This window comes from Panthera onca, chromosome D4 (assembly GCF_046562875.1).
Source record: "Panthera onca isolate mPanOnc1 chromosome D4, mPanOnc1 haplotype 2, whole genome shotgun sequence".
NCBI lineage: Eukaryota > Metazoa > Chordata > Mammalia > Carnivora > Felidae > Panthera > Panthera onca.
The window spans coordinates 44946965-44969522 of NC_138351.1; the positions used below are offsets into that span (position 1 = coordinate 44946965).

Genomic DNA, 22558 nt, shown 5'->3' on the forward strand with positions numbered 1-22558 from the left:
TATTTATTACCCAAAAGATGGAGGCATGTGTGGGGTGAAATGGGGGAAACAGGGTAACTCCCTTCACAAGAGTAAACCTTTCAAAGTGTTCTTCCATGGTGAACTTATTTCAGAGAAGGGATTCTCATTGGGTCAAGATTGTGCTCCAGGAATGGTGCCTGGAGTTCATTAGTAAATTCATTTAAAAATAAATCTCTGCCAGCCTTCACTTACTCAGGGGAAATGGTTATAAGGCTATGCTCAGTCTCACAAAGCATGAACCCCAGTAAATTCAATTCCACCAGCTGGAACTGTGGCCTCGGCCTTTCTGAGCAACGCTCTTGGATGAGTGAGTGAGCAGGGACTGTGGGGACTGAGGACATGAGCTCACAGCTGTCTGCGCCAGAAACCGGTCTCTAGCTGGTTTTGGGTTAAGGAGTTGAGATCACTCTTTCCTTTGCACAAATCAGAACATCCACTCCCTCTGAAATTCAGGGCATATTAAGAGTGCTGATTGGATGCGTTTCTATGTGTTGTGAGCACGTGGGGGAAATAATGCTGACACAGTGGGTGTGTGCTTGGGCTTACGTCGCTGACACCATTTCTCTGTGTGTGTGGTACACAACTGACATGGTTTGGAGCATCTGAATGGAATAACATGATTGCCCATGGTATTGCACATCTCCAATCCCAAATAAACACGATGGCAAAAACTAGACAAAAATGTGGAAAGAATAATAAATCACACGATGTCACTGAAGTCATGCAAAGAGGGAAAATAAAAGATTAAAAAAAAATGGGCAAGCACCAGACACCATAAATGAAAAAAACAAAAAAAAGCCAATGCATACAATTCTAAAATCATTCTTACCTTCTTCAGTCATTGTGTCATAATATTTTAGTTTTCCATATGATCCAAGTTCTACAACATCACAGTAAAAGACACAAAGATAAGGAACGAGCTGTAATGCAAGAACTTTGTTTTTACACATTCTTAATTAATCAGATTCAGAGTTATACTGTCAAATTCCGCAATCGTTAACTATATAGAGATGTGCAAACATGGGCCATGTGGCAGACAGCTTTCACGGCCCATTTTCAGAAATCACTTAAAATATATTATTCTACTGGGGGTAGGATGTGCCCTGCATTACAGAATAGGACACAGTTATTTTAACATCCCATGAAACAGTGTAGTTGGCAAGTTCACACCGGGTCTAGCCTAGCCCTATAGTTTGTATAGAGGTGACGCTCTAAGGGAAAGGGACAAACGAGGACAATGTCCAGGCCCAGTGGGGCTTGAGGACTGGGAGTCCTTGCCATGGGACAGCAGGCCCAGAAATTCATTTCCTAGCTCCTCTCCAACAGAACCACTTCCTAGAGATTAAGGAGGCTACCTGGGAAAACCCAAAATGCAAAACCAGGTTCTGAACTCCGTGTTCACTTTTATCTCATAGATTAGATAGAAAACACTGAATACCATGAGTGCAGCCTGCTGACAAGAGCTGAAAAAGGTGCGGAGTGCTCTGGAAGAGGGAAGCCACCTGGCTCAGGCAGGTGACAGAGCAGCCCCATCTCCCAGCTTGAGGCATCGCCTGTGGCTCCTTAGACTGCAGTGGGGAGGGGCTATCAACAGCCCCTCCTGTGCGCAGATCACCAAAGGACTCACTGTCACCGACACCACTGGCAGAAAGCAATGCTGTGCTGAATCATCTGGGGATGCTGAATCAGCCTGGGTTGGGGAAGAGAGGAGGCCGGGACGCGCCATTTCTGTTTCCTTAGTTCCATTCTAAAATAGAAACTTTAATTCTTGTTCATCTGAAAATTCCAGAGTGTTTTAAGCAACATTGTGAGTAGGTTAAAAATATTTTTCCCGGTCATAACAACACTCTCCCAATAAACCTCAAGAAATTAATTAGACTCAAGACATATTTCTGTGATTCTGCAGAAAGCCTCCATGGCTCATTAACTTAGGACGCCAGTGAAACCCCACACATGAATCAACTAGTAATTGATGGGTTTTGTGTGCAAGATGAAGGATCCAGCTTAAAAGACAATAAGACATATCCTTCCATTTTACGTTTATATTATACATTATAGAATATATATAGTATGCATATATCTATATCTGTATCTTTACCTATATCTATATACATATTCTTTTTCCATGCGCCTAAAATTTTACTAAAGCTATTTTAACACACCGATACAAAATTATGCCTTGGGGAGAAAAATCACCTCATCCTTATGCTTCTGCAAAAACCTGCCTACTCTGGATTTTGTAGCTACATGACAAAAGGTGCAAGCACTTCAATAAGAAATTGAATTTTGTGTAAATAACAAGAAAGTCTTTTTAATGACTTCTGGGGATTGATTCTGCAGAATATAATTTTTGGGGGGGTATTTTAAGAACAGTAGTCTACTATATATATGACATCGCACAAGCTTGGAATTCCGAAATGATCTAAATACCTTCATAAATATTAAACACACGTTCATGGTAGCTTTACACATAATACACGCACAAGCGCGTGTGTAAAATCTTAGAGTAAGTTGATGAATTATATCAGCCAACTAATTTTTTTGTAGCCTCTCCTCCTCTCCTGAGGTAAAGCAGTAGCATAAGCAGCTGGCATTCTCTGTTCTTTGCTCAGGAAACAGAACGTGGGCGGCTCTGTGTTTGCAAAGTTGGGTGTAGACCATATTCTACACAGGAAAGATACACCATTGCAATTTTATGGATCTGTCTTTTTAGATGCAAACCCTCCATATACGGATACACGTTTTCATGTATCACTTCCAAACTGTCAAACATCTGCTTGTGGCAGATGTGATTATTTTTTACCCCACCTCTTGTGGAATCAGGTATAAACAAATACAAACATAGCCTGTAATTATTTCATTTTTATATCGTGGAAATTGGAACTGTTCATGTCTGACAATGCTCACACGTTGTTGCTGCTGTGGCAATGTCTAGATGGTTTCTTAGCTGCTTCCTTGGATGAATGGGACAGAGGGATAAGAACTGAAAGGAACATACCAAAAATGAGGCTAAGGGTGGTGGAAGATAAGGAACAACAGTAGTGAAACACCAAAATACAACAGGTGACACAGCAACTCGAAGCACAGTGAGGAAGCAGGGCAAGGTCAGAGTACCTGCCCAAGTGAAGGGAATTATGTTTGTTGCTTACTAAAGCAAAGGCAGAAAAGAATGAGAAGGAAGCCAGTGTGCTAGAACAGTCTGGAATGCACACAGCAACAGGATGGTGAGATGGTGGGCTCAGTACTCTCATGCTTTCAAGTGGTTAGGACAGCATCCTGGGGTAGGTGGGGGTGCATCTCCAAGAGCTGGTGGCTCTCATTTAGGGGGGCACGAAGAGGGGTGTCACACGCGACTAGGATGAACACAACATGTACACGTAAGCCAGAGCACATCGTGCACCGGATTGGTGTCCTACAGACAATGAATGCCTCATGGAGAGTGGTCTTAGCCACTGTGGCCTGAGAGGGCCTGAGAGGCATGAATGAAAATTCACCGGCAAGGGGAAATGGCCTCCAGTCAGCACACTTCCCACAGAAATTAACCAAGGTTCCTTTACACCATTGGATCAGGATTCTAACGGGGCCTCATCCAAGCTGAGTTTCTCTGGGATAGGAGGCAGTGAAGGAGTTCAAGAGAGGGCTGTTTAATCCCATCTAGCAACATCCATTCTGTCAACGGAGCAAGAGGTAGCCAGGATCGGAAGAGGGATGAATCACCAGTGAATATCATCCTGGGTACCACCTGGTGTCTCTTCACTGTAACATATCTCTAAGAAGCCCACACAGCCTAAGAAAAAATTCCAGAACCCAGCGGTTGGTGCTGGAGCTGAGCCTATAGGCCGATTGTGAATGCTGCCTGTCATGGCGACCCCCCTCCCCCCCTTGCTTTCATGCCATTTGGATCGTTGTGGCCACAGGCATCTTGCTCCAAGATCTGTAGGAGGGATGAAGTATTTCCACTTCCTTCCAGGTCCTGCCGGCAACATAACAACCTGCTTTAAGGTACCTCCTGATTCCTGTCCATACTTCATGATTGGTAAGTCAAGGGAAGGGTCTTATCTTCAGCCTCAAAGAATCTATGAATAAGAATTCGTGTTTTGGGTTCCTAATCTCCTTTCCTAAGAAGGGCATGGACACATATTTCTCCTTCCAACACTGACTTTCTCAGCTCCACTTTTGAGGGTTTTGGCATTCTCAATCCTTTTTTCAGCAAACCTCCCCAGATAGGTGGAGGAGAAAAATGACTTCTCACCTTTCAGGCCTCAAAATTCTGATCTATAAGACAGAAATTCAATAGAAGCATCTATGCTGAGTTCCTTTGATTGGAATGAAAAACAGAGGTAGAGAAATCAGTGAGAACAAGTATTTATCACTTAAGTGTTAGCTGGCAGGAAAAAAATGATTAATTTGTTTATTGTTTTTTAATCAAAGAGCTTTATTTTTGGTACTGGCTTGGACTGCATGTGGAGACCTAAAAATTAAGGCTTTCTCAATACAAATGGGTGGTAGTCTCTCAGTAAAGTTGCCTAATACCTATCAAGAAGGTGTGTGCAGATACTGGATTATATCACAACAATGGAAGGATTATTTTCAGTAGCAAATGGAAGTTAAAGACATGGGCTTTGCAACCAGGGTGTAGGCTCGAATCCATGGTCTGCCACTTATTAGCTGTGTGACTTTGAGCAAACTGCTTGTCCTCCCCAAGCCTTGGTGTCCTCAGCTATATAGGGGCATAATTGTATCTATCCCATAATGCTGGGATAAAGAGTAGTAGATAGGACAACAACTCCCAATAAGCCACCAGGGATGGGCAGCTTTATTGCTGCAAGAACCCCAAGAAGCGTGAGGAACCCATGGGACACGGAGCAGAGCATTTAGAGAATCTGGTATTTTACACAGGTTTGTTAAATTCAACACTACTTAAAGAGGTTTTACACAGAGATCTGCTGCTCAACAACAAAAGATATTTTGCCACATCGGGGCCAGCATACAAAAGAAATTTCTTCATCAGTCCTGCTCTTCGACTCTTGGATCTACGCAGAATGCCAAAATTTGGACTGTAACCATTGCAATAGCATGTGACCATTCATCTGACCACGAGTGTACCAGCTTGGGACCTTGGCAACTTCCCTTCTGATATTTGCACACAAGCCTGTCTGTCCAACTAGGCTGTCCATATGTCGGAGGCAGAGACCCTCTTCCTCTTAGATCCCTTCCAACGGAACGTAGAACAGTGCTTTTCTCTTATCACATGCTCTCCTCACATTTCTTAAATAAAGTATGTAAGTGCCCAGCTCCCAAATGACACTGAGGTTTAGGATGCTTTGTTTTGTTGAACTTCCCTAGAAGCTAAAGTCAGGAAGGCAGGCGCGAATGCCTGAAGCTTCTTGACTGCCGATACCATGATGGCATCATCAAGGTTAAGAGTGTTTCTGAGTGAGATAGACAAGATAGCTAATTCAGAGCAGTGGCTCTACTCCTTACGAGCTGGGTGATCCTCCCTGGGCCTCGATCTCCTCTTCAGTAAAATGGGGACAAGAACAATAAGTGCCTATGCTCAGAGGGGTTTTTGGAGAATCAGATGAGAACAAGCATAGAAAGCACTTTGCATTGGGGTGACACAGGCATCCTTAGCAATTAGTACCCCTTTTCATTGTCTGCCAAAGCTCCCACATGAACATCAACTCAGCCTAGCAGGATGTTGCTGAATCCCCTTCAACCTGATTATCTCCGTGGACGAGCACCAATGTCAATGTCTATACTTGCCATACAAGTCAACAACAACCCCCCCCCCCCCCCCCCCCCCCCCCCGCCCCAGACTTTTTCCCTTAAACTCGAGGGAAACTGTCAGAAGAAAAACTTTCAGTTTAGTGAAAGGCTTCCCTGGCTAACTTCCAGAACTGTATTTTGCAGTTTTAGCCCAAAGTGTTTTGTTTTTTTTTTAATTTGTGAATTTATTTTCATTATTGAGATTTTGTGAACGGGTGGCTATGACAGTCGAGCCTTTGTAATTTTCCATCCCACTCCCCAACATAAATGTAGCATTTATATTTGTAGAGCTATTTAATTCTTAAGTTTCTTGCGGCATATCTGGGTTTACCTTTTTCTTGTCTCCTCATGTGAAAAACTTGCATCACAATAAACCTGAGTTCTGAGTTAAAAGGTGTTTTCTCATGCAGCCCGATTTAAAGCTTTGTGTTTGATTTCACCTCAAAAAAAGGCTGCTTGAGCCACCAGAATTAATTGCTTCCCATTACAAGGCTTTCTTTGGTCATTATTCTTTTATATCAAATCCATGCCGATGCAAGTAGTTTGTTTTTTTTTTTAACTTAAAAATAACCTTTAAAGACTGAGGTTAAATGAGGAAACAACCATGAATCCTCACTTCTTACTCAAGTCAGAAGGAAAGGAATATTTTAACCTTCAAATTCTCACAAGAAGCTTTCAAAGTACTGACTCATCACAGAAGCTCTGCTCACCATTCCGTGGAGGGGAATGATGCTCATGTGTTAAGCTTCCCTAAGAGGCTCCTAAGGTGTACACGCTTCCCCAGGGACAGCTGTACTTCACATGTGGCAACATACGTATGTCACACACAAGGTGTCAACAGAGATGATCCTGCTCTATGGAGTTCTTTTCACATCTGACTCTTCCCGATCTATGCTAGTGAGTACTTCTTTTTCTTCTATGAGATGAAAACCTCTCACTTAGGCTTTTGGACGCCAGGCAACAACGGAGCAAATGAAAATAAAGGGCCAAGTGGTGGGTGATCTTCCATCAGCTGCTGAGTTTCAACAGGATTTAGGAACACTCCTCTCAGAAATTCATCACCTGAGTCTCACGCCCTTGGGATCGAGCCCCTTCGTGAAACACTCTTCCTTTTAAGCTTCCTGCAAACCTAGACACGTTGGTTTGTTACAGCTCTTAGTTTTGTTTCCCACACTCGCCACATGTATTTCTGTTTGTGTCCTTCTGCTGACGTCATTCTGAGGCCCCAGCTCCCAGGAAATACTGATGTTACATCGGGAGTCAGAATGGTCCCCAGCATCTGGCCTGGTGTCTGGAGCACAGAAGACATTCTGACAAAGCATGAATGAACCACAGGGGCCAGGTATGTAGGTGAGCAAAGTGGGCTGGGGACAATGACAGGGAATGGTGTGATGATGGACAACTGGACAGTGCATGCGTAAAAATGGGCAGTGGCCACGCACCTCCAGTTCCATGAAGAAATGCAGGCATAGCGTTGATCTGCTAGTTATTCCAGGGAAGCCAGATACCTGGATTTTAATGTGAAAACTCCTGAGTTTTAAATGTTGGCGACAAATTCCAAATTAAAAAAACACCACCTGGGTCATATTGGGCTCATCGATTTGCAATCTTTGGTTTAAAATTGGGCTGCTCTGTCTTTTAAGTATTAGTTGGATGGATGAATGAATGAACAAATGAGACCAACTAGGCTCTTTGAACTGGGAGGGGTCCTTGCTTACATAACCCTTCTCCAGAGGGTCAAGGACTTGGGCTCACTTCCTTGTCTGTCTCAAAGCTTACATTTGTGATGTAGGTACTACAATCTGCTCATCCGTGGCTTGGGAACAAATTGAACCTCATCACCTCAGGCTCCTCTGGGACCACCAAAGGTGGATCTCATGTCAGGTCCACGAAGCAGCTATGATCTGTGACTGTCCTTCTATATGCATGTTCTTGCCCAGCCGGCTCTGCCACACAAACAGTGGTTTTGTTTTGTTTTGTTTCAAATACTATTTTGGGAAGGAATGGAAGTTGCCCATTAGGTGTAACTGTTCCCAATTATCTTGCAGGGAACTATCTGGGTTAGAAAAATACAGTGGAAGGTTCTGAGAGGTAAGTTAGGACCACAGATGGAGGTGCCGTATAATTACATGGGAATTATCATCCTCGAACAGTGAGCAATAATGTGTGGTCATCACTGTGGATCATCCAGATGGTTCATAATGAAATGCCCAAGTGAGTCCCCAGATACTCTGACTTCTTATAAATTTGTCACCTAATTTGCAGCCTTGCTCCTCTGTGGTGTTGCTTAGCAATATCAATGGTTACTGATTTCTGTCCTGTGAGAAGCTGACTTGGGCCATATTTCACTGTAATTTACATGCTCTGGATGATCAAACAAGAAAAATGGGACCTGGATGTGCTGATCTGTTGCTTTCCTTTTGAGGTCGGTTGGGGGAGGGGGAGAGCACAGGATAGAGCAAGCAGGTTTCTGGAAAGTAATTTTAAAGAAAAGCAGTAAGCGACCTAGGCAGGAGAATCAACCCCAACGGTGTGGTTAAAAAAAGATTTCCCGAGCTTTTATAAGTATCCTTTTAATCACGTAATTAAAAACCTCAATGACAACCTTAACATAATTTTAAACACTGATACTTTGTCAGAATGTTTTTTTTCCCCAAAGGGATGGAGAAAAGCAAGTGATTATATAGCATAACAGCTATATCATTTATAGTTTGGAGCCCTACAGACTTAACAACCAGGTCTGCTATGTACTAGCCCTGACACCTTGGGCATGTTACCTAACCTCTCTGATAACTCAGTTCCTTCACTTACATAAAATGGGACCAATAACAATTGTCTTGTAGGGCTGGGGTGAGGATTACAGGTACTTAACACATCACTGGCACATAATATTCATTAAACATATGGTAGGTATTATTATGGCTTTAAAATATCGGGCGCCTGGGGGGCTCAGTCAGTTAGGCAGCCGACTCTTGATCTCAGTTCAGGACTTGATCTCAGGGTTGTGAGTTCAAGCTCTGCATTGGGCTCCATGTTGGGTGTGGAGCCTACTTAAAAAAAAAAATAAAGTATCTGTTGGTTTTTCCTTCAAAGAGATATCATTCTTCTGATCTTTACAAAATCAGAGAGAACCTGATATCAAGACACCTTCTCATCATCACGCAGAACATGGAGGTCTTGTAGCATAGTATAAGTTTTGGAGTCAATAGATGTGGGTTCTAATCCAGACTTTAATTCTTTTTTTTTCTTTTTTTTTTTTGAGAAAGAGAGAAAGAGTGTGAATGGGGGAGAGGGGCGGGGGGGGGGGGGGAGAGAGAGAGAATGCCAAGCAGGCTCCATGCTCAGCATGGAGACCAGCATGAGGCTTCATCTCATGACCCTGGGATCATGACCTGAGCTGAAATTAAGAGTCAGGTGCTCAACTGACTGAGCCACCCAGGTGCCCCCAGACTTTAATTCTTATTAGATATATGACTTTGTAGTAAGATAGTCAGTCTTTCAGAGCCTTAGTTTCCCCATCAGAGTACTAATTCTAGAACTCCCTATTGTGTTGTTGTAAGATACTTTACTTGATGTCTGGAACATTGGAAGTGCTCCATAAATGGGAGCCATCATTCTTTAACTGTGCCAAAGCCCAGTGAGTGATGAGTATCCAGGCTAACATAAGTCACAAGAAATGACCACCTACCATTAGAAACTTGTTCTAACATCCTTTCACAAGCTCATATTGGAGAAGAAACAGATAAATGGAGAAGAACGACAAAAATAATGACCCATTATATCATGCCGAAGGAAGTCGATAAATGTTATATTCTTTTTTTTCCTTTTTTTTTTTTTTTTTTTTTTAAAGAGAAGGCACACATGTGTGAATTGGAGAGGGGCTGCGGAAGAAGGAGAGAGAGAATCTTAAGTAGGCTCTGCACCCAGCATGGAGCCCAACGAGGGGCTCGATCTCATGACCATGAGATCATGACCTGAGCTGAAATCAAGAGTTGGAAGCTTAACAGACTGAGCCACCCAGGCGCCCCTGTCATATTCTTTTGTATAATATGACATCAAGTACATGGACACTGTTAGTATTATTTAGAGAACGTACAGCTCAGGGAAAGAGATAATATAAAGATCTTTAAGTTTTGATTTTCAAAAGGAAGGCTCAAAAGGGACTTCAGCTGTTTAGGAAAGTGGTATTGTTGAGTGGTTAAGAGAGTGAATTCTGAGGGCCAACAAATCTGAATTTGAATATGGCTCCATCAATTACTTCTCTTGTGTCCTTAGGCAAATTATTTAATTACCCTAACTTTCAGTGTCCTTATCTATAAAATGTTATAATAGAAGTTCCTATCTCACAGCGTTGATGTGAACATTAAATGAGTTAATTTAATAAAATGCTTAGCACAGTGTCTGGAACATAGTAAATGTGCGATAAACGGTGGTTATTATAATCACCCCTGTGAGCATCTATCCAGAGTTTTGGCTAAATCTTTGATACTTTCTCTGGTGTCTTCTTTTTCAGCTGGAGTTTCCAAAGACAAAATTATATTGTCACAGGTAATGAAAAACTATAGTTGGAATAGCAAAGAACACAGAATATCAGGTACCATCCATATAAAATTTGGAATTTATCTCTTATTTCAGAAAATCTGCCTGAGCCCTACTAATGGCAAGTTTCTAAAACATGTTTTCAATAAATTTTTGTGTGTGTGGGTAAAGGGTTAGGAAGCTAACAGTTTCACTAATGACATATTCTAACATCTTGGGCACATTTACGCATCTCTGGAAACTGAAAGGCTATGTTTACAAAACCAAGCAAAATGTACTTTTTGACTGAGTCTTATCAAATTTGGGGTGCAGGACACTGACACATATCTCAGTCTTTAAAGTGGCCAAACACTCCATTCTGTTTTCCTGCTCCTGCATTCTTTTTTTTAAAAAAAGGACTTATAAGGTGGTGTATATAGATAGGCCCACCATTTTCTTTCATAGACATAGGAGCTTGGTTCTATTACATATGACCAAGATCCACAGGGTGGGGCCCTAGATGTTACTGAAGCTTCCACATCATAAGCCACACTCACAACCCAACCGGTCAGGAAGCCCTATCAGTTCTACCCCTAAATATCCTCAATTCTGTCTTTTCTACTCCATTCCCATTGCCCCCACCTTAGTCCGAGGCTCTTGCCATACTCTTATTTGAACTTTCAATTCCTAATCTTTCTCACCTCCGACTGTCTACTCTCACCTATGTTTCACACTTTCCAGGGGAATGTTCCAAACACAAAACCAAAAAACAACAGCTCCAAATCCTACCCTTTTTGTGTTGGACTTTTATTAGGTTTCCTAGTTTATTTAATCCTTTAGAACCCAGTTCTGAGGCTCCCTCCTGCAGGCAGCATCCCTGAACGCCCCCTGTCCCTAGTGGGAGTCACGCCCTCCTGTGTGTGTGTTCCAAGTATGTACTTTTGTTGTGTGCTCATCAAATGTACCTTAACCTATTTGCTTTCTGCCCTATAGGGCAAAGAATCATCTTACTCATTTTGTTAATTTTAGCACCCAGCAGAGTTCCTGGCACTCTGTAGGTGTTCAAATGCTACTGAACTGAATTAGATCTCTATTCAATAGTGCACTGTTAATCTTCTTCAGCCTAGTTACCTTCAGTACTGACACCTATGGTTCCTTCCATTTTAGCGTTCTAACCCTGCAGTTTCAACTATTCTGTTTTCAGTAACTCTGCAGGGAGGAAAATGTATGTGGCCTTAACTCTTGGAATCCTTTTCATTGCCTCTATAAAGTAAGAGGATTTACATCACGCACGAGTGCCATCAGTAGAGTCTTTAGCATACAGAAGACAAAATGGCGGGGATACCTTGGAAATGGAGATGGAAAAAAACACTGGTGCAGAGAATGGATACTGCATGCTGGCTAGAGAACAACTTGGATGTTCTCCTGGATCCCATCTTGCAGCCTGGCTGGATTCAGTGGTTTTTGCCAGACAGAGAGAATCAGTGCTAAATTATATCCAGCCATTGGGTCAGCACAGCTGAGTTTCTACCCCGTGATGTACCAAGCATCAAACAATATCAGAAAAGTATATAAGGAAAGCATCCTAGGGGAAGAAAGGAAAAACAATAAAATGAAAACACAAAATAAAAGAGAAAACTCCAGTCATCTAAGGGGAGAAAAGGGCAAGAGGTAAGGGAGAAGCCTGAGAAGTTAAGAGAATTTGAGAAAAGAATGAAAAAGAGGGAAAAAAGACTGTGAGACAGACAGGAAATTAATGCCACCAATGTGGAAGTAAATTAAAAGTAAAAACTATTCTTTTTTAAAAATTAAAAACATTTTATTTTAGAGAGAGAGAGAGTGAGCATGAGTGGGGAAGAGGGGCAGAAGGAGAGAATCTTAGGTGCCACGTTCAGTGCGGAGCCCAATGCGGGGCTTAAGGTGGGGCTTGATCCCATGACCCTGGGATCATGACCTGAGTTGAAATCAAGAGTTGGTTGCTCAGCCAACTGAGCCACCCAGGTGCCCCCAAAGTAAAAACTATTCTCATAATTAACTATCCTATGCTTTAGTATTGTCCATGTCATTTTACTGATTACTTGGATCCTTACCACAATAGAAACAATCACCCCAAATTATGAAGAATTTAAATCATCAAATTTAAAGTGGGAAGAATATTCATGCAATCCTCTAAATTCCATTTAAGTGTAAATCCATTTACCATTACTCTTACTTAAATGCCATATTGTGTAAAGTGGGACTATACAAGTGAGTTTAAAGTCCAGATGTAAATATAGGGCAGAAGATTAAGATATGTTTCACAAATAGTTCATCCTCCTCCTTAGATTAAATAGCAAATGACTGCCAGTGAAACACAGATCTGATGATGTCAGAGGAGGCAAGGACCTTCTTATCCCATGTCTATAAACGGTGGCCTAATGATGTTTCTGTAGGATTAAAAAATTAGTACAGTTATTGCTTTTCCAGATTTGTATCAATACTTTAGAAAGAGGAATTTTATTTTTAGTCTGCTGACTGTCTGAAAGCCATGGACCCCAGGATGGAATCAGGACTTTTTGGAAGGAAATGAGTTAAGTACCATGTCACACGACTTCCTTCTTGTTGTACAAAGGACAGGAGAACTTGGTAAACACAGAGACTATGACTATACAGCTTCAGGATGACTTTGGCTCCACTAAAGGCCAGACTACCAAAAAGACCAGTTCCCATGTTATGTTCTAGATAGGTATCATGGGATCTAAACAATTGGCATGTGGTAAATAGGCATCTTTTGAAGGGAAGATATAGAAAAAATAATTCAGTAAGTTACTACTGAATTACCGAAAAATACCTGAAAATATGATGATTGCAAGAAAAAAAAAAGAAGAGCTGAAAGCAATTTGACAAATACCTGCACAGAACTGACGATGTGCCAGGCAATACTCTGTGTGCTCCATGAATAGCACTGTAGTGAGTATACTTTCTAGCCCTAAGAGATATGATTATCTTCCCTGCTGTACAAAAGAGGAAGCCAAGTTAGAGAGAAGTTAAATAATGTGCCGAAGGTCATGCAGCAAGTTAGTGGCAGAGCTGGGATTTGAGCCAAGGTGGCTGGCTTCGCAATGGGTCTAACAACTATGCTCCTCTTCCCGTGGGTCTGATGGGAAGTAGCCACCATGAACGCCCCCAGCAGGGGAGAGAGCCCATCAAAATTGGCATATTGTATGATACTACCTTCAAGCATCAAGAGTAGCCTCCTCATTATCTCTCACTAGGGTACACTTCTGAGGTCTAGAAAAGAGTAAGTTTTTCTAGCAAGGAAACTCTGCATGGCATATTGTGTCATACATGGAAAGGAAGGTGATTAACTGGATGAAGTGTTTTTCAGAAATGGCAGAGGAGAATTTCCATCACAAATAATTTTATGGAATGAAACAGACTCACTATGACTTTTAACTCCTGGCAATGATGGTTGTTTTGGCCTAAAGGTCATAGCATTGAAGGAAAGCTACACTTGCTATTGGTTACTTGGGATTACGTGCTGCTGCCCTGGGAAGTCAAGGAGAGAAATCACCACCCCAGAAGGAGCCACGTAGGTTACCGCAACTACATTTCTGAGGCTCAGATTCAGCAACCTCATTTAAACTGGTTTTCAGGAAGTTGTCTGGGACAAACACTGGCTAATGTTCCCCTAGAGACTTATCAATAGTGGGGGCTTGTAAAAAAAAAAGTGTTTCCCAGTGGAGTAACCACTCACATCAGCTTGCAAGAGGAGTGTGTTTGTAAATGAATGAATGAATGAGTGAATGAATGAATATATGAATCCACACACAAAGAAGAAATCAACCTGATGTAGACCCAGAAGCTTTACGTAAACAACAATCTTGCTTGACTCTTGATGTGTGTGAATGTGTGTATGTGAGTGTGTGTGCGTGTGCATCATATAGTCTCATTCAAGCCCCTCGACAACCCAAAGAGGACAGTTTGGTGTGGGTGAGGAAATTCTTTTTAATGAGTGAGGTGAGGACGACAGATTTGGGGGATCTGATATCATGGGATCAGAGGAAAACAGATCCTGACAGCAGCTTTAGGATTTGTGTTTACAACATGATCAATATCCAGAGGTGAGCGCCCCCACAGCACACAACCCAGACTCAAGAGTCAAAGCGGGAAGGGTCTTGGCTATGATCACAGCAAACTCTCTCCAAACCGAATGTAAATCATCCAGCTTGCTCTCCATTAAGCGAGGCCCTGCTGGTTATTAAACAAGCAGCAGTGTCTTTAGTGTTTCGTTGGCAAGAAAACATGTTTGAATGCTCTCTTATCACAGATGATATTTATATATCGGTACACATTTTGAATGGGCAGTCGGTAAAATCAAAGTACATTTTTCAGTGGTTGCTCCCATCCTTTGGTCGCCACATCATCATGCCTGTGACAGCTGCTCACTATCTCTGGAGCTCTGAGTCCTTCCTCTGAAAGGAGTTCTAACTGCATCTTTTGAGCATGTGATAAGTTAAAGAGAACAAAGATAAAGCTGTAAGATTATGGATGCTTCCATGTCTTTTTCCTTCTTCGTGCTACGTTTAAACTCAAGTGCTATCAAAATCAGGTTTTTGGCCACATTCCTTTGTTGCCTTTACTTCAAAGCAAGCCTTCTTGAAAGAGAGAGCATTAGAGAGAGAGACAGAAAGGGAGAAAACGCCTGTCCATACTCAAAATCCTTGATTTCAATAAGACCACTCACATGTCCTTCATGCCCCAAATGAAACTCATTTATGATGTGTACAGCCCAAAGAGAGATTCAGTTTCAATCATCTTTGCCATTCAAATCCAAGAGTAATGCTTTACTATTCCGCAAATACAGGAGCTATTTGACTTGTCCCTGTGTTTGCTCTGTGAGAGGCATTAATAGTCTGTCTTCCTCTACCCAGGCATTTAAACTACTACCATCTTCTTAAAAACACGGCTGGGAGATTGGATTTTCTTCTTCTCCAGTGAAGATTTTTCACTCCGGTTGTCTACTCACTTACCAGCTGAGGCTGCATGCAAACATTTTTCTTGGCTAACGTAAAGTGATCTATGACTTGGGATGAAGAGAAAGGTTACGATACTGCCTTTCAGGGATAACTTCCCCACAGTTTGAATGAAATAGGCATGAAGATGACTTTCTTCTGGGATCAAATGACAACTTATGAAAACTCATATTGAAGCTCTTTTTAAAAATAGAAGCTAGGGAAATAACAAGTTCTGCTGTTTGGTGAGAAAAAAAGAAAACCCAGCAAGCAAGTGAACGTTTTTAATCTTAGTGTCAGCTTCAAGTTAGCACTAAATGTATATGTTAAAGAATTGGAATGATTTTACAAAATAGATGTATGACTACGTGTGCAGAAGATGTGTGGCTATAGATGGGAGTCCTGGGTACGTGGAAAACATTCAGGCTCTGATGGCAAACTCCAGAGCTAAGTGACTATGAGCAAGTAATGTCACTCTCTGTACTTCAGTTTCCTCAGAGATAAAACACACAAAAATTCCAAAGCCACTGTTCAGGGAATTACTGAGATGACTATCAGGTGGGGGGCACAGTGTGCCCAACTAATTCTACTCTCTCGTTTTCCCTCTTCACTATCTGGAAGACCCTTCCCGTCCTACACTTGAGTCACACACACGCACAGGTATGGTAGACACAGACACAGACGCACACACACCCCTAGTGCCCCTTGACACTAGGAGAGACTGCCAGAAAGTTAATTCAGGCGTCAAAGAGCCACATACGTGCCTGCTCATCCCAAAGGAGTCCCCATTCTGGTTGGGCCAACAATACTAGTTTTGGATCTCCAAGCGCACCGGTTCCAATGCCTTGAATTCCTGCCTTCTTCCCTGCCTTCCCTGGGCTCCTCGCCTCCTTTGAGAACCACAAGCTTTCTTTCGGCACACTCTCCTGCTGCCTCTGCCTTCAGGTTCACGCCCTGAGATAACCTTCAGATCCGGCAAGCAGCGATCACCCACGTTGAGTGTTTACTCCAGCCACCACTGTGCTCAAGGCTCTATGTGCCCCGGCACGGTTGGCCGGTTTGGTTTATTCACCTGCACTTGTCACAGTGTGATGCTGCCTCCATAAATGTGTACTTCCACCGCTTCAGGGCTGAGGACCTTGTTCCTTCAAATAAATGATGCGAGTGCTCTAGGAAGTCCCTCTCCATCCCGCAGAGTGCTCCACCTAAGAGCGATGAAAAGATTCCTGAGGGCAGGGGTGCTCCCCTCTTACTCCTATTGGTAAGGGGCTCCTCTGGGGTGACCCCAGCTGCCTCCTCCTTCTGCCAAATACTTCAACCAGAACATCCAAAGTCTGATCTCTGATGGGGGCGCATTTTCCCTTTCTGTTCTTTGCGAAAAGTGTCTTTGCTCTTCTTTATTCTACATGAATTTACAAATCGAGTTGATGAAGTCACATAAAATATCTTCTTGGGATTTCAATTAGGACTGAGTTGCATTGAGAGTTTAACTGAGGGAGAACTGATATCTTCATTAAATATCAACACTGAGATCGTCTGTGTTCTTCGGGTTTTTGCTATAAAGTTCTTAAACATTTCCTTTGGGTTAATTCTTGGTACTCGATGGCTTTGTCGCATTTGTAAGTGGTGTCTTTATTGCTTTTATGTTTATTATCACCAATCTAGAGGAAAGCTCTTGAATCGGGCACATTGCTAAAGGATTTGACATGAGTGAACTCTTAATAGTTCTACAGTGTTATTTAAACATATTTTTACTCTTCCCTCTGGGAATTCTTTTGAACAAAGGGTTCTGCTGTTAATTTTTTTTTTTTAAGTTCGAAAACCCATGGGAAAGATGGTGAAAAGACCAGATATTTGCTACTCATTTGTGAGGTTTTACATTGAGATGTCCCAGAATTCAGGTCCCTGAAGCAGCTTGTTCACCACCCACTGCCTGAGCCACACTGATAAAGCATAAGACGGACACGGGATGTCACAGTAACTACTGGAGGGGAGTTGAGGGAGCAAAATTGTCCTTCAGGAAGCCAGCAGAAAGGCTCCCAGGACACTCCCCTAACCAGTCTGAATGAAGGTAACATGAATCGAAAGTCACGACAGCAGAGGCAGGCTCTGGTAATGTGAAGTGAATTTGCAAAGGGAAAAATTTCCCTGTCTTTCTAACAGCAAATAAGCTAGGTAAGAGCACAGTGTCATTTTCAGACATCTTCTCATGGGATTCTGAAGATTTTGTTACAAAAAACAGCCTGAGGGGAATTGCATACAAGGCATGCGGCAGCTTTTCTAAACTGCCTCAAACCCTATAGTTAAATAATCCTTCAGTTCGATGATAGCTCATTAGGCAAGTATTTTTCTGACTTTTGTGTTTCTATCAGGTGCACTTATCTGTTAGATTTTGCTGGTAATAATAAAATTGTTTTTACCATGAAAAAAATGTAAGTCAAATTTTAAAATTCCACAAGGAAGGAGAAATTACTGGAATTGTAGAAGATAATCCCAGAATCCAGAGAGACTGAATGAGGAACTTCTTTTGTGATTTCCTTCTCAAATACGATTTAACACAAAAGGACGTGGTAGATGCTATTTTACAGGCATTTGTTTTTGTACAATGGATGGAAGGCTAAAACAATAAGCTTTTTAGAATTCTGTAGTGATGGTAATCACAATGGGTAATTAGGCCCATGAAATGCAACAAGTAAAGGAACCAAAGGTACAACAAAGGGAAGAAAAGGAAATGAAATGGAAGAACCAAGAGTTTGGAAAGAAAGGCATAAGTGGACAGGAAAACTCACCAAGAAGGCGAGAGGCAGAGAGCAAACATCTCCCGTCACAGCAATACCTCCAGAACCAGAGGCGGACTTAGTCACTCATCCAGCATATAAGGGCCATGCAAGAGGCTGGGGGATACAATGGTGGCGAAAGCAGAAATGACTGCTATTCATTCTTGCAGAGACAGCCATCAACTGACTAGGACTTTGCTGGGCACAGTGAGAAAGAGCCCTTTGGCAGGGCACGGGCCAAGACAATTTACAAGGCCAGAGAGATAGAGCTCTCCAGCAGATCAATTATAAAGGCAAGCACTCATTTAAGGCATTCAACAAGTACTATCGGGGTCCATGTGTGCTGGGCCCTGGAGATACAGCTGTCCATGGCCTGTCCTACCAGATGTATTAGCGAGACAGACAGCAAACAACAAGAAAATACATTCATGGTGACGACTGTCACAGAGAAATAATAGACCAGGTCAAGGAAGATCTAACGCTCTGCTTTATTATCATTGTTTTGATTTCGCTACTTTTCAAAGGCTAATCGAGTAAGGCCTCTCTGATCAGGTGGCATTTGAAGGCTGATTTGAAAAGGAAGGGAGGAGAGAAGCCATTTGGACATCTGGGGGAAGAAAGAATATGTACAAAAGCCTTGAGGCGGGAGTGTGCTTGGAGTTTGTGTGAAGAAGCTGGTGGGCAGCCAGAGAAGTGAGGAAGGAGAGGAGGGAAGGAGAGAAGGGGAGGAGGGGAGAGAAGGGCAGAGAAAGGCATAGAGGGAGGGAGGAGGGAAGACAGGCAGGGCTCAGGCGGCCTTTGGGCCACTGGAAGGACTAGGGCTTTTACCGTGGCTCAGACGGTTTTGAGCAGAGGTTGGGCATCTTTCTGTTATGCTTTAGGGGAACCAGGATTCTTAGATGACAAGTTTGGGGTGTGCCTTTTCTGGAGGAGGATCCAGGGCCACTGTTTAAAAGTTGGACTTGTAGGCCAACAGAGAGCCCTTTAAAACAGAGAAGGGAAACACATTTGACTTTCACAGGGATCTACATGGAGTCCCATGTTTGGGGAGGCAGGAGTGCCCCGTTCTGGTTCCTTTGTAAGTTGGAGTGGCCACCCAGCTCCATTCTGACCTGTGTGGTGTAAGTGGAAGTCTGCTTCTGAGAACACTAAGGTTTTTCTGATGAAAACAAGACAGCTGCACGGTCTTCTTCCCAGAATACTGGGATGATGGGGGGTGGGGGACTGGAGGGAAGCAGCTGCCTTCCTATGAGGATGAAGATGGGAGAAACATGCTCTGGATGGAAGAATGAAACAACAGAAAGACACTGTGTTCCTCATGGCAGAGGGGAACTCTGTGGCCAGCCTTGGACTGCTTACTATTGGGCTTCTGGTTAAATAAGAGAAATAAAACCCTAAAAAACTATTAATGCCAATCTGAAAAGGCTAGTTCTACGGCATGATTCCATCCTTACGACATTCTAGAATAGGCAAAACTATGGAGACAATAAAAAGATCAACGGTTGCCAGGTGTGTGTGTGTGTGTGTGTGTGTGTGTGTGTGCGCGTGCACACACACACACGGGAAGCATGTGCAGGCAAAGCACAGAGGATTGTTAGGGCAAGAAAATACTCTGATAGTATAATGATGGATATATGTCATTACACATTTGCCTAAACCACAGAATGCACAATGCCAAGAGTGAACCCTAAGGTGAGGAGGCTCTTAATGTGTGCGGGTAAGCGGTATATAGGAACTCTCTGTACCTTCCTCTTAATTATGTTGTAAACCTAAAACTTCTCTAAAAAAATAAAGTCTTGAAGAAACCTCTTAAATGAAGCCACAGCAATTAGATTCTATTACATTACACTGAACACAATTTTAACTGGAAAACTATTGTCACCAGCCAATGAGCACTAATTTAATGATTCTGGGGTATTACTGTATTGAATGCTCACCATAAAGCTTTGGTAGTGGAACTATCATTATTCCCTTTTACAGGTGAAGAAACCAAGGCCCTAAAAGGTAGCGTGATACCAATCATAAATGTATTCTGGTGGTGCTATCATTATCCCATTTTAAAAGTGGAGAAACTGAGGCCCAATGAGGTTGAGAAACTTGAGCAAGGTCTCAAAGCCAGAGGTTGAACCAAGATTTGAACTCAGGCAGTCTGGTTCTTGAACCACATGCTGACTTTGTTGCTACATAGCCAAACTCTAATGGCACTCCACATGCCTTGTCCCCATGTCAGTGTCTCCAATCTATCACCTAGTCCCTGGGCTCTGCTGGAGTTGCAGAGTTAGCTATGGGATACCTTTTCCTGTGTAGAATAGTAGCCATGTCATCTGGACAGGCAGGTCAACAATAATTCAGCAGCTCAGGGATGAGAGCAAGTTGTGCTGAGGGCTCACAAGAGTGGCTGCAACTCAAGCTACAGGGGATGTGATGGGAGGGACCAAGGCTAAGACAGGCCTTGCTGCAAAGCCATCTGTATAGGAAATTCACATCTTCCAAACTGAATGTATGATTGGTCCAGGGATAGGTCAGAGCTCCCACTGTTTATGCTGGTGTCTACACCAGGAGAACAGGGAACACTGAGTTGGATGTGAGATTACACAAGGCAGCAGAGAAACACAAGAAGTATAAACACAGACTTGGAGTCAGGTAGATACAGGTTCAAACTGTGGCTCTGCCATTTACTGCCTGTATCGTTTGGTGAGGCAAGACACTGCCTCTTTACACTACGGTGTCATTCTCTGAATGATGGAGTAGGGCTAGTGCAAGGGTTAAATGAGATGGTTTGTGTAGACCACTTAACATAGTGCCTGGCTCATAGTGAGCACTCTGCAAATATTAGTTAGTGGTATTATTATTTAGACAAATTGATAGCAGAAGCTATCCAATACGAAAGTGTGACCTCCAGCATCCTTATTTTATATAATGGCTTATTTAGAGAAAATGTTAAAATCAATATGAGACACTGAATTTATTAGAAAGATCAATTCAGACAGCCATACTGTGATCCCAAAGATGGCTAATACTAGCTCTCTAGGGCTTTCTTATAAAAGAAACTCATTCCTTATTCCAACTATTTACACACGCTATGAACAGATACCCTTCTTTCATAAGCAGTGTCCTGTTCATTTTGTCACCCTGGAAAGGCACTGCTCAGTTTTGTTTTGGACTAAACCTTCATCCAAGGTGGTCTGACTATGGCTTCATCCCTTTCACACAGTGTGGTCTCTCCAAAGCACACCAATGAACACATGAACCAACTGATGTTATGTGTCTCTGAAACATTGGATTAGATTAAAGGTGGTTTCAAATTTTTGATGTCTTTCCATTGAGAAATAGAGTCTCCTTCTCCCCTAGAGTCTGGGCCGGCCTTTGTGACTGCTTGATTGGTAGAATGCAGGAGTGACATTTGGGGATCTCCCAGGTTAGTTCATCGGAATCCTTGTAGCTTGTGTCTGGGCCTCTTGGAAGATTTGCTCTTGGAACCCCTCGCCACTGTGTCCAACCATGTGGAAAGGCCCTGAGACAACATGGAGAGTCGGCGGGGTGGTGGTGGGGGGGGGTGTCCAGCTGGACTCAGCTGGACGAAGGCACTTTTAGACCCTCTAACCAGCCCATCTACTATAGAACACCAAGTGACCTCCACTGATACCATATGGAACTGAAGAATCATCCCTGCTGATCCCTGCCCAAATTCCTGATCCATGAAATCATGAGCAATAATAATATGGTGGTGGTATTTATTTATTTATGAGAGAGAGAGAGAGAGAGAGAGAGAACATGCATGATCAGAGGAGGGGCAGAGAGAGAGGGAGAGAGAATCTCAAGCAGGCTCCACTCTGTCAGCATGGAGCTTGAGGCAGGGCTCGAACTCACAAACTACAAGATCATGACCTGAGCTCAAATCAAGAGTCAGAGGCTTAATTGACTGAGCCACTCAGGTGCCTGGTGCTTCTTTAGTTTTTGGGGTTTTTTTAAGTTTATTTATTTATTTTGAGAGAGAGAGAGAGAGAAAGAGAGAGGGAGAGAGGGTAAATTCCAAGCAGTCTCCACACTGTCAGCACAGAGCCTGATGCGGAGCTGTAACTCACAAACCGTAAGATCATGACCTGAGCCCAAGTCAAGAGTCAGAGGCTTCATGGCCTGAGCCAACCAGGCGCCCCAATATGGTGGTGCTTTGAAGCCACCTCCATCTTGGGTGTTTTGTTACATATCAATAGACAACTGAAACACAAACACTGCTGGATCTTTTGACTCGGGCTCAGAGGCTGAACCATCCACCAGTGAAGGCGTCTGGCAACAACTCCATTGCTGGATTGTGGAAGACGGAAACACTTGAGGGGCATGGACGAGACAGAGAAATGTCTGTCCATAAGCCACTGGTCCTAGATAAGGTTTCCAAAGGAAGTTGAACACTTCCTCTGTGAACACTGGCTGTACGTCTCGTGCTGCCAGCGCCCATGGAGGTGGATGCTGGGAGCAGCA

General features: G+C 42.9%; 1 protein-coding gene across 4 annotated transcripts in view; it reads right to left on the bottom strand.

Annotated features, from left to right (window-relative positions):
- The window catches only part of SLC24A2 (solute carrier family 24 member 2), a 247311-nt gene that overhangs the window by 67417 nt on the left and 157336 nt on the right, over positions 1-22558 (bottom strand). For 3 of the 4 annotated variants that reach the window (XM_060609677.3, XM_060609678.3, XM_060609679.3), the window contains exon 5: positions 851-901. The exons of the other annotated variant lie outside the window; for it this stretch is intronic. In XM_060609677.3, the coding sequence (XP_060465660.1) occupies positions 851-901 (51 nt within the window). The remainder of the gene's footprint in view (positions 1-850; positions 902-22558) is intronic. 4 annotated transcript variants of the gene reach the window in all.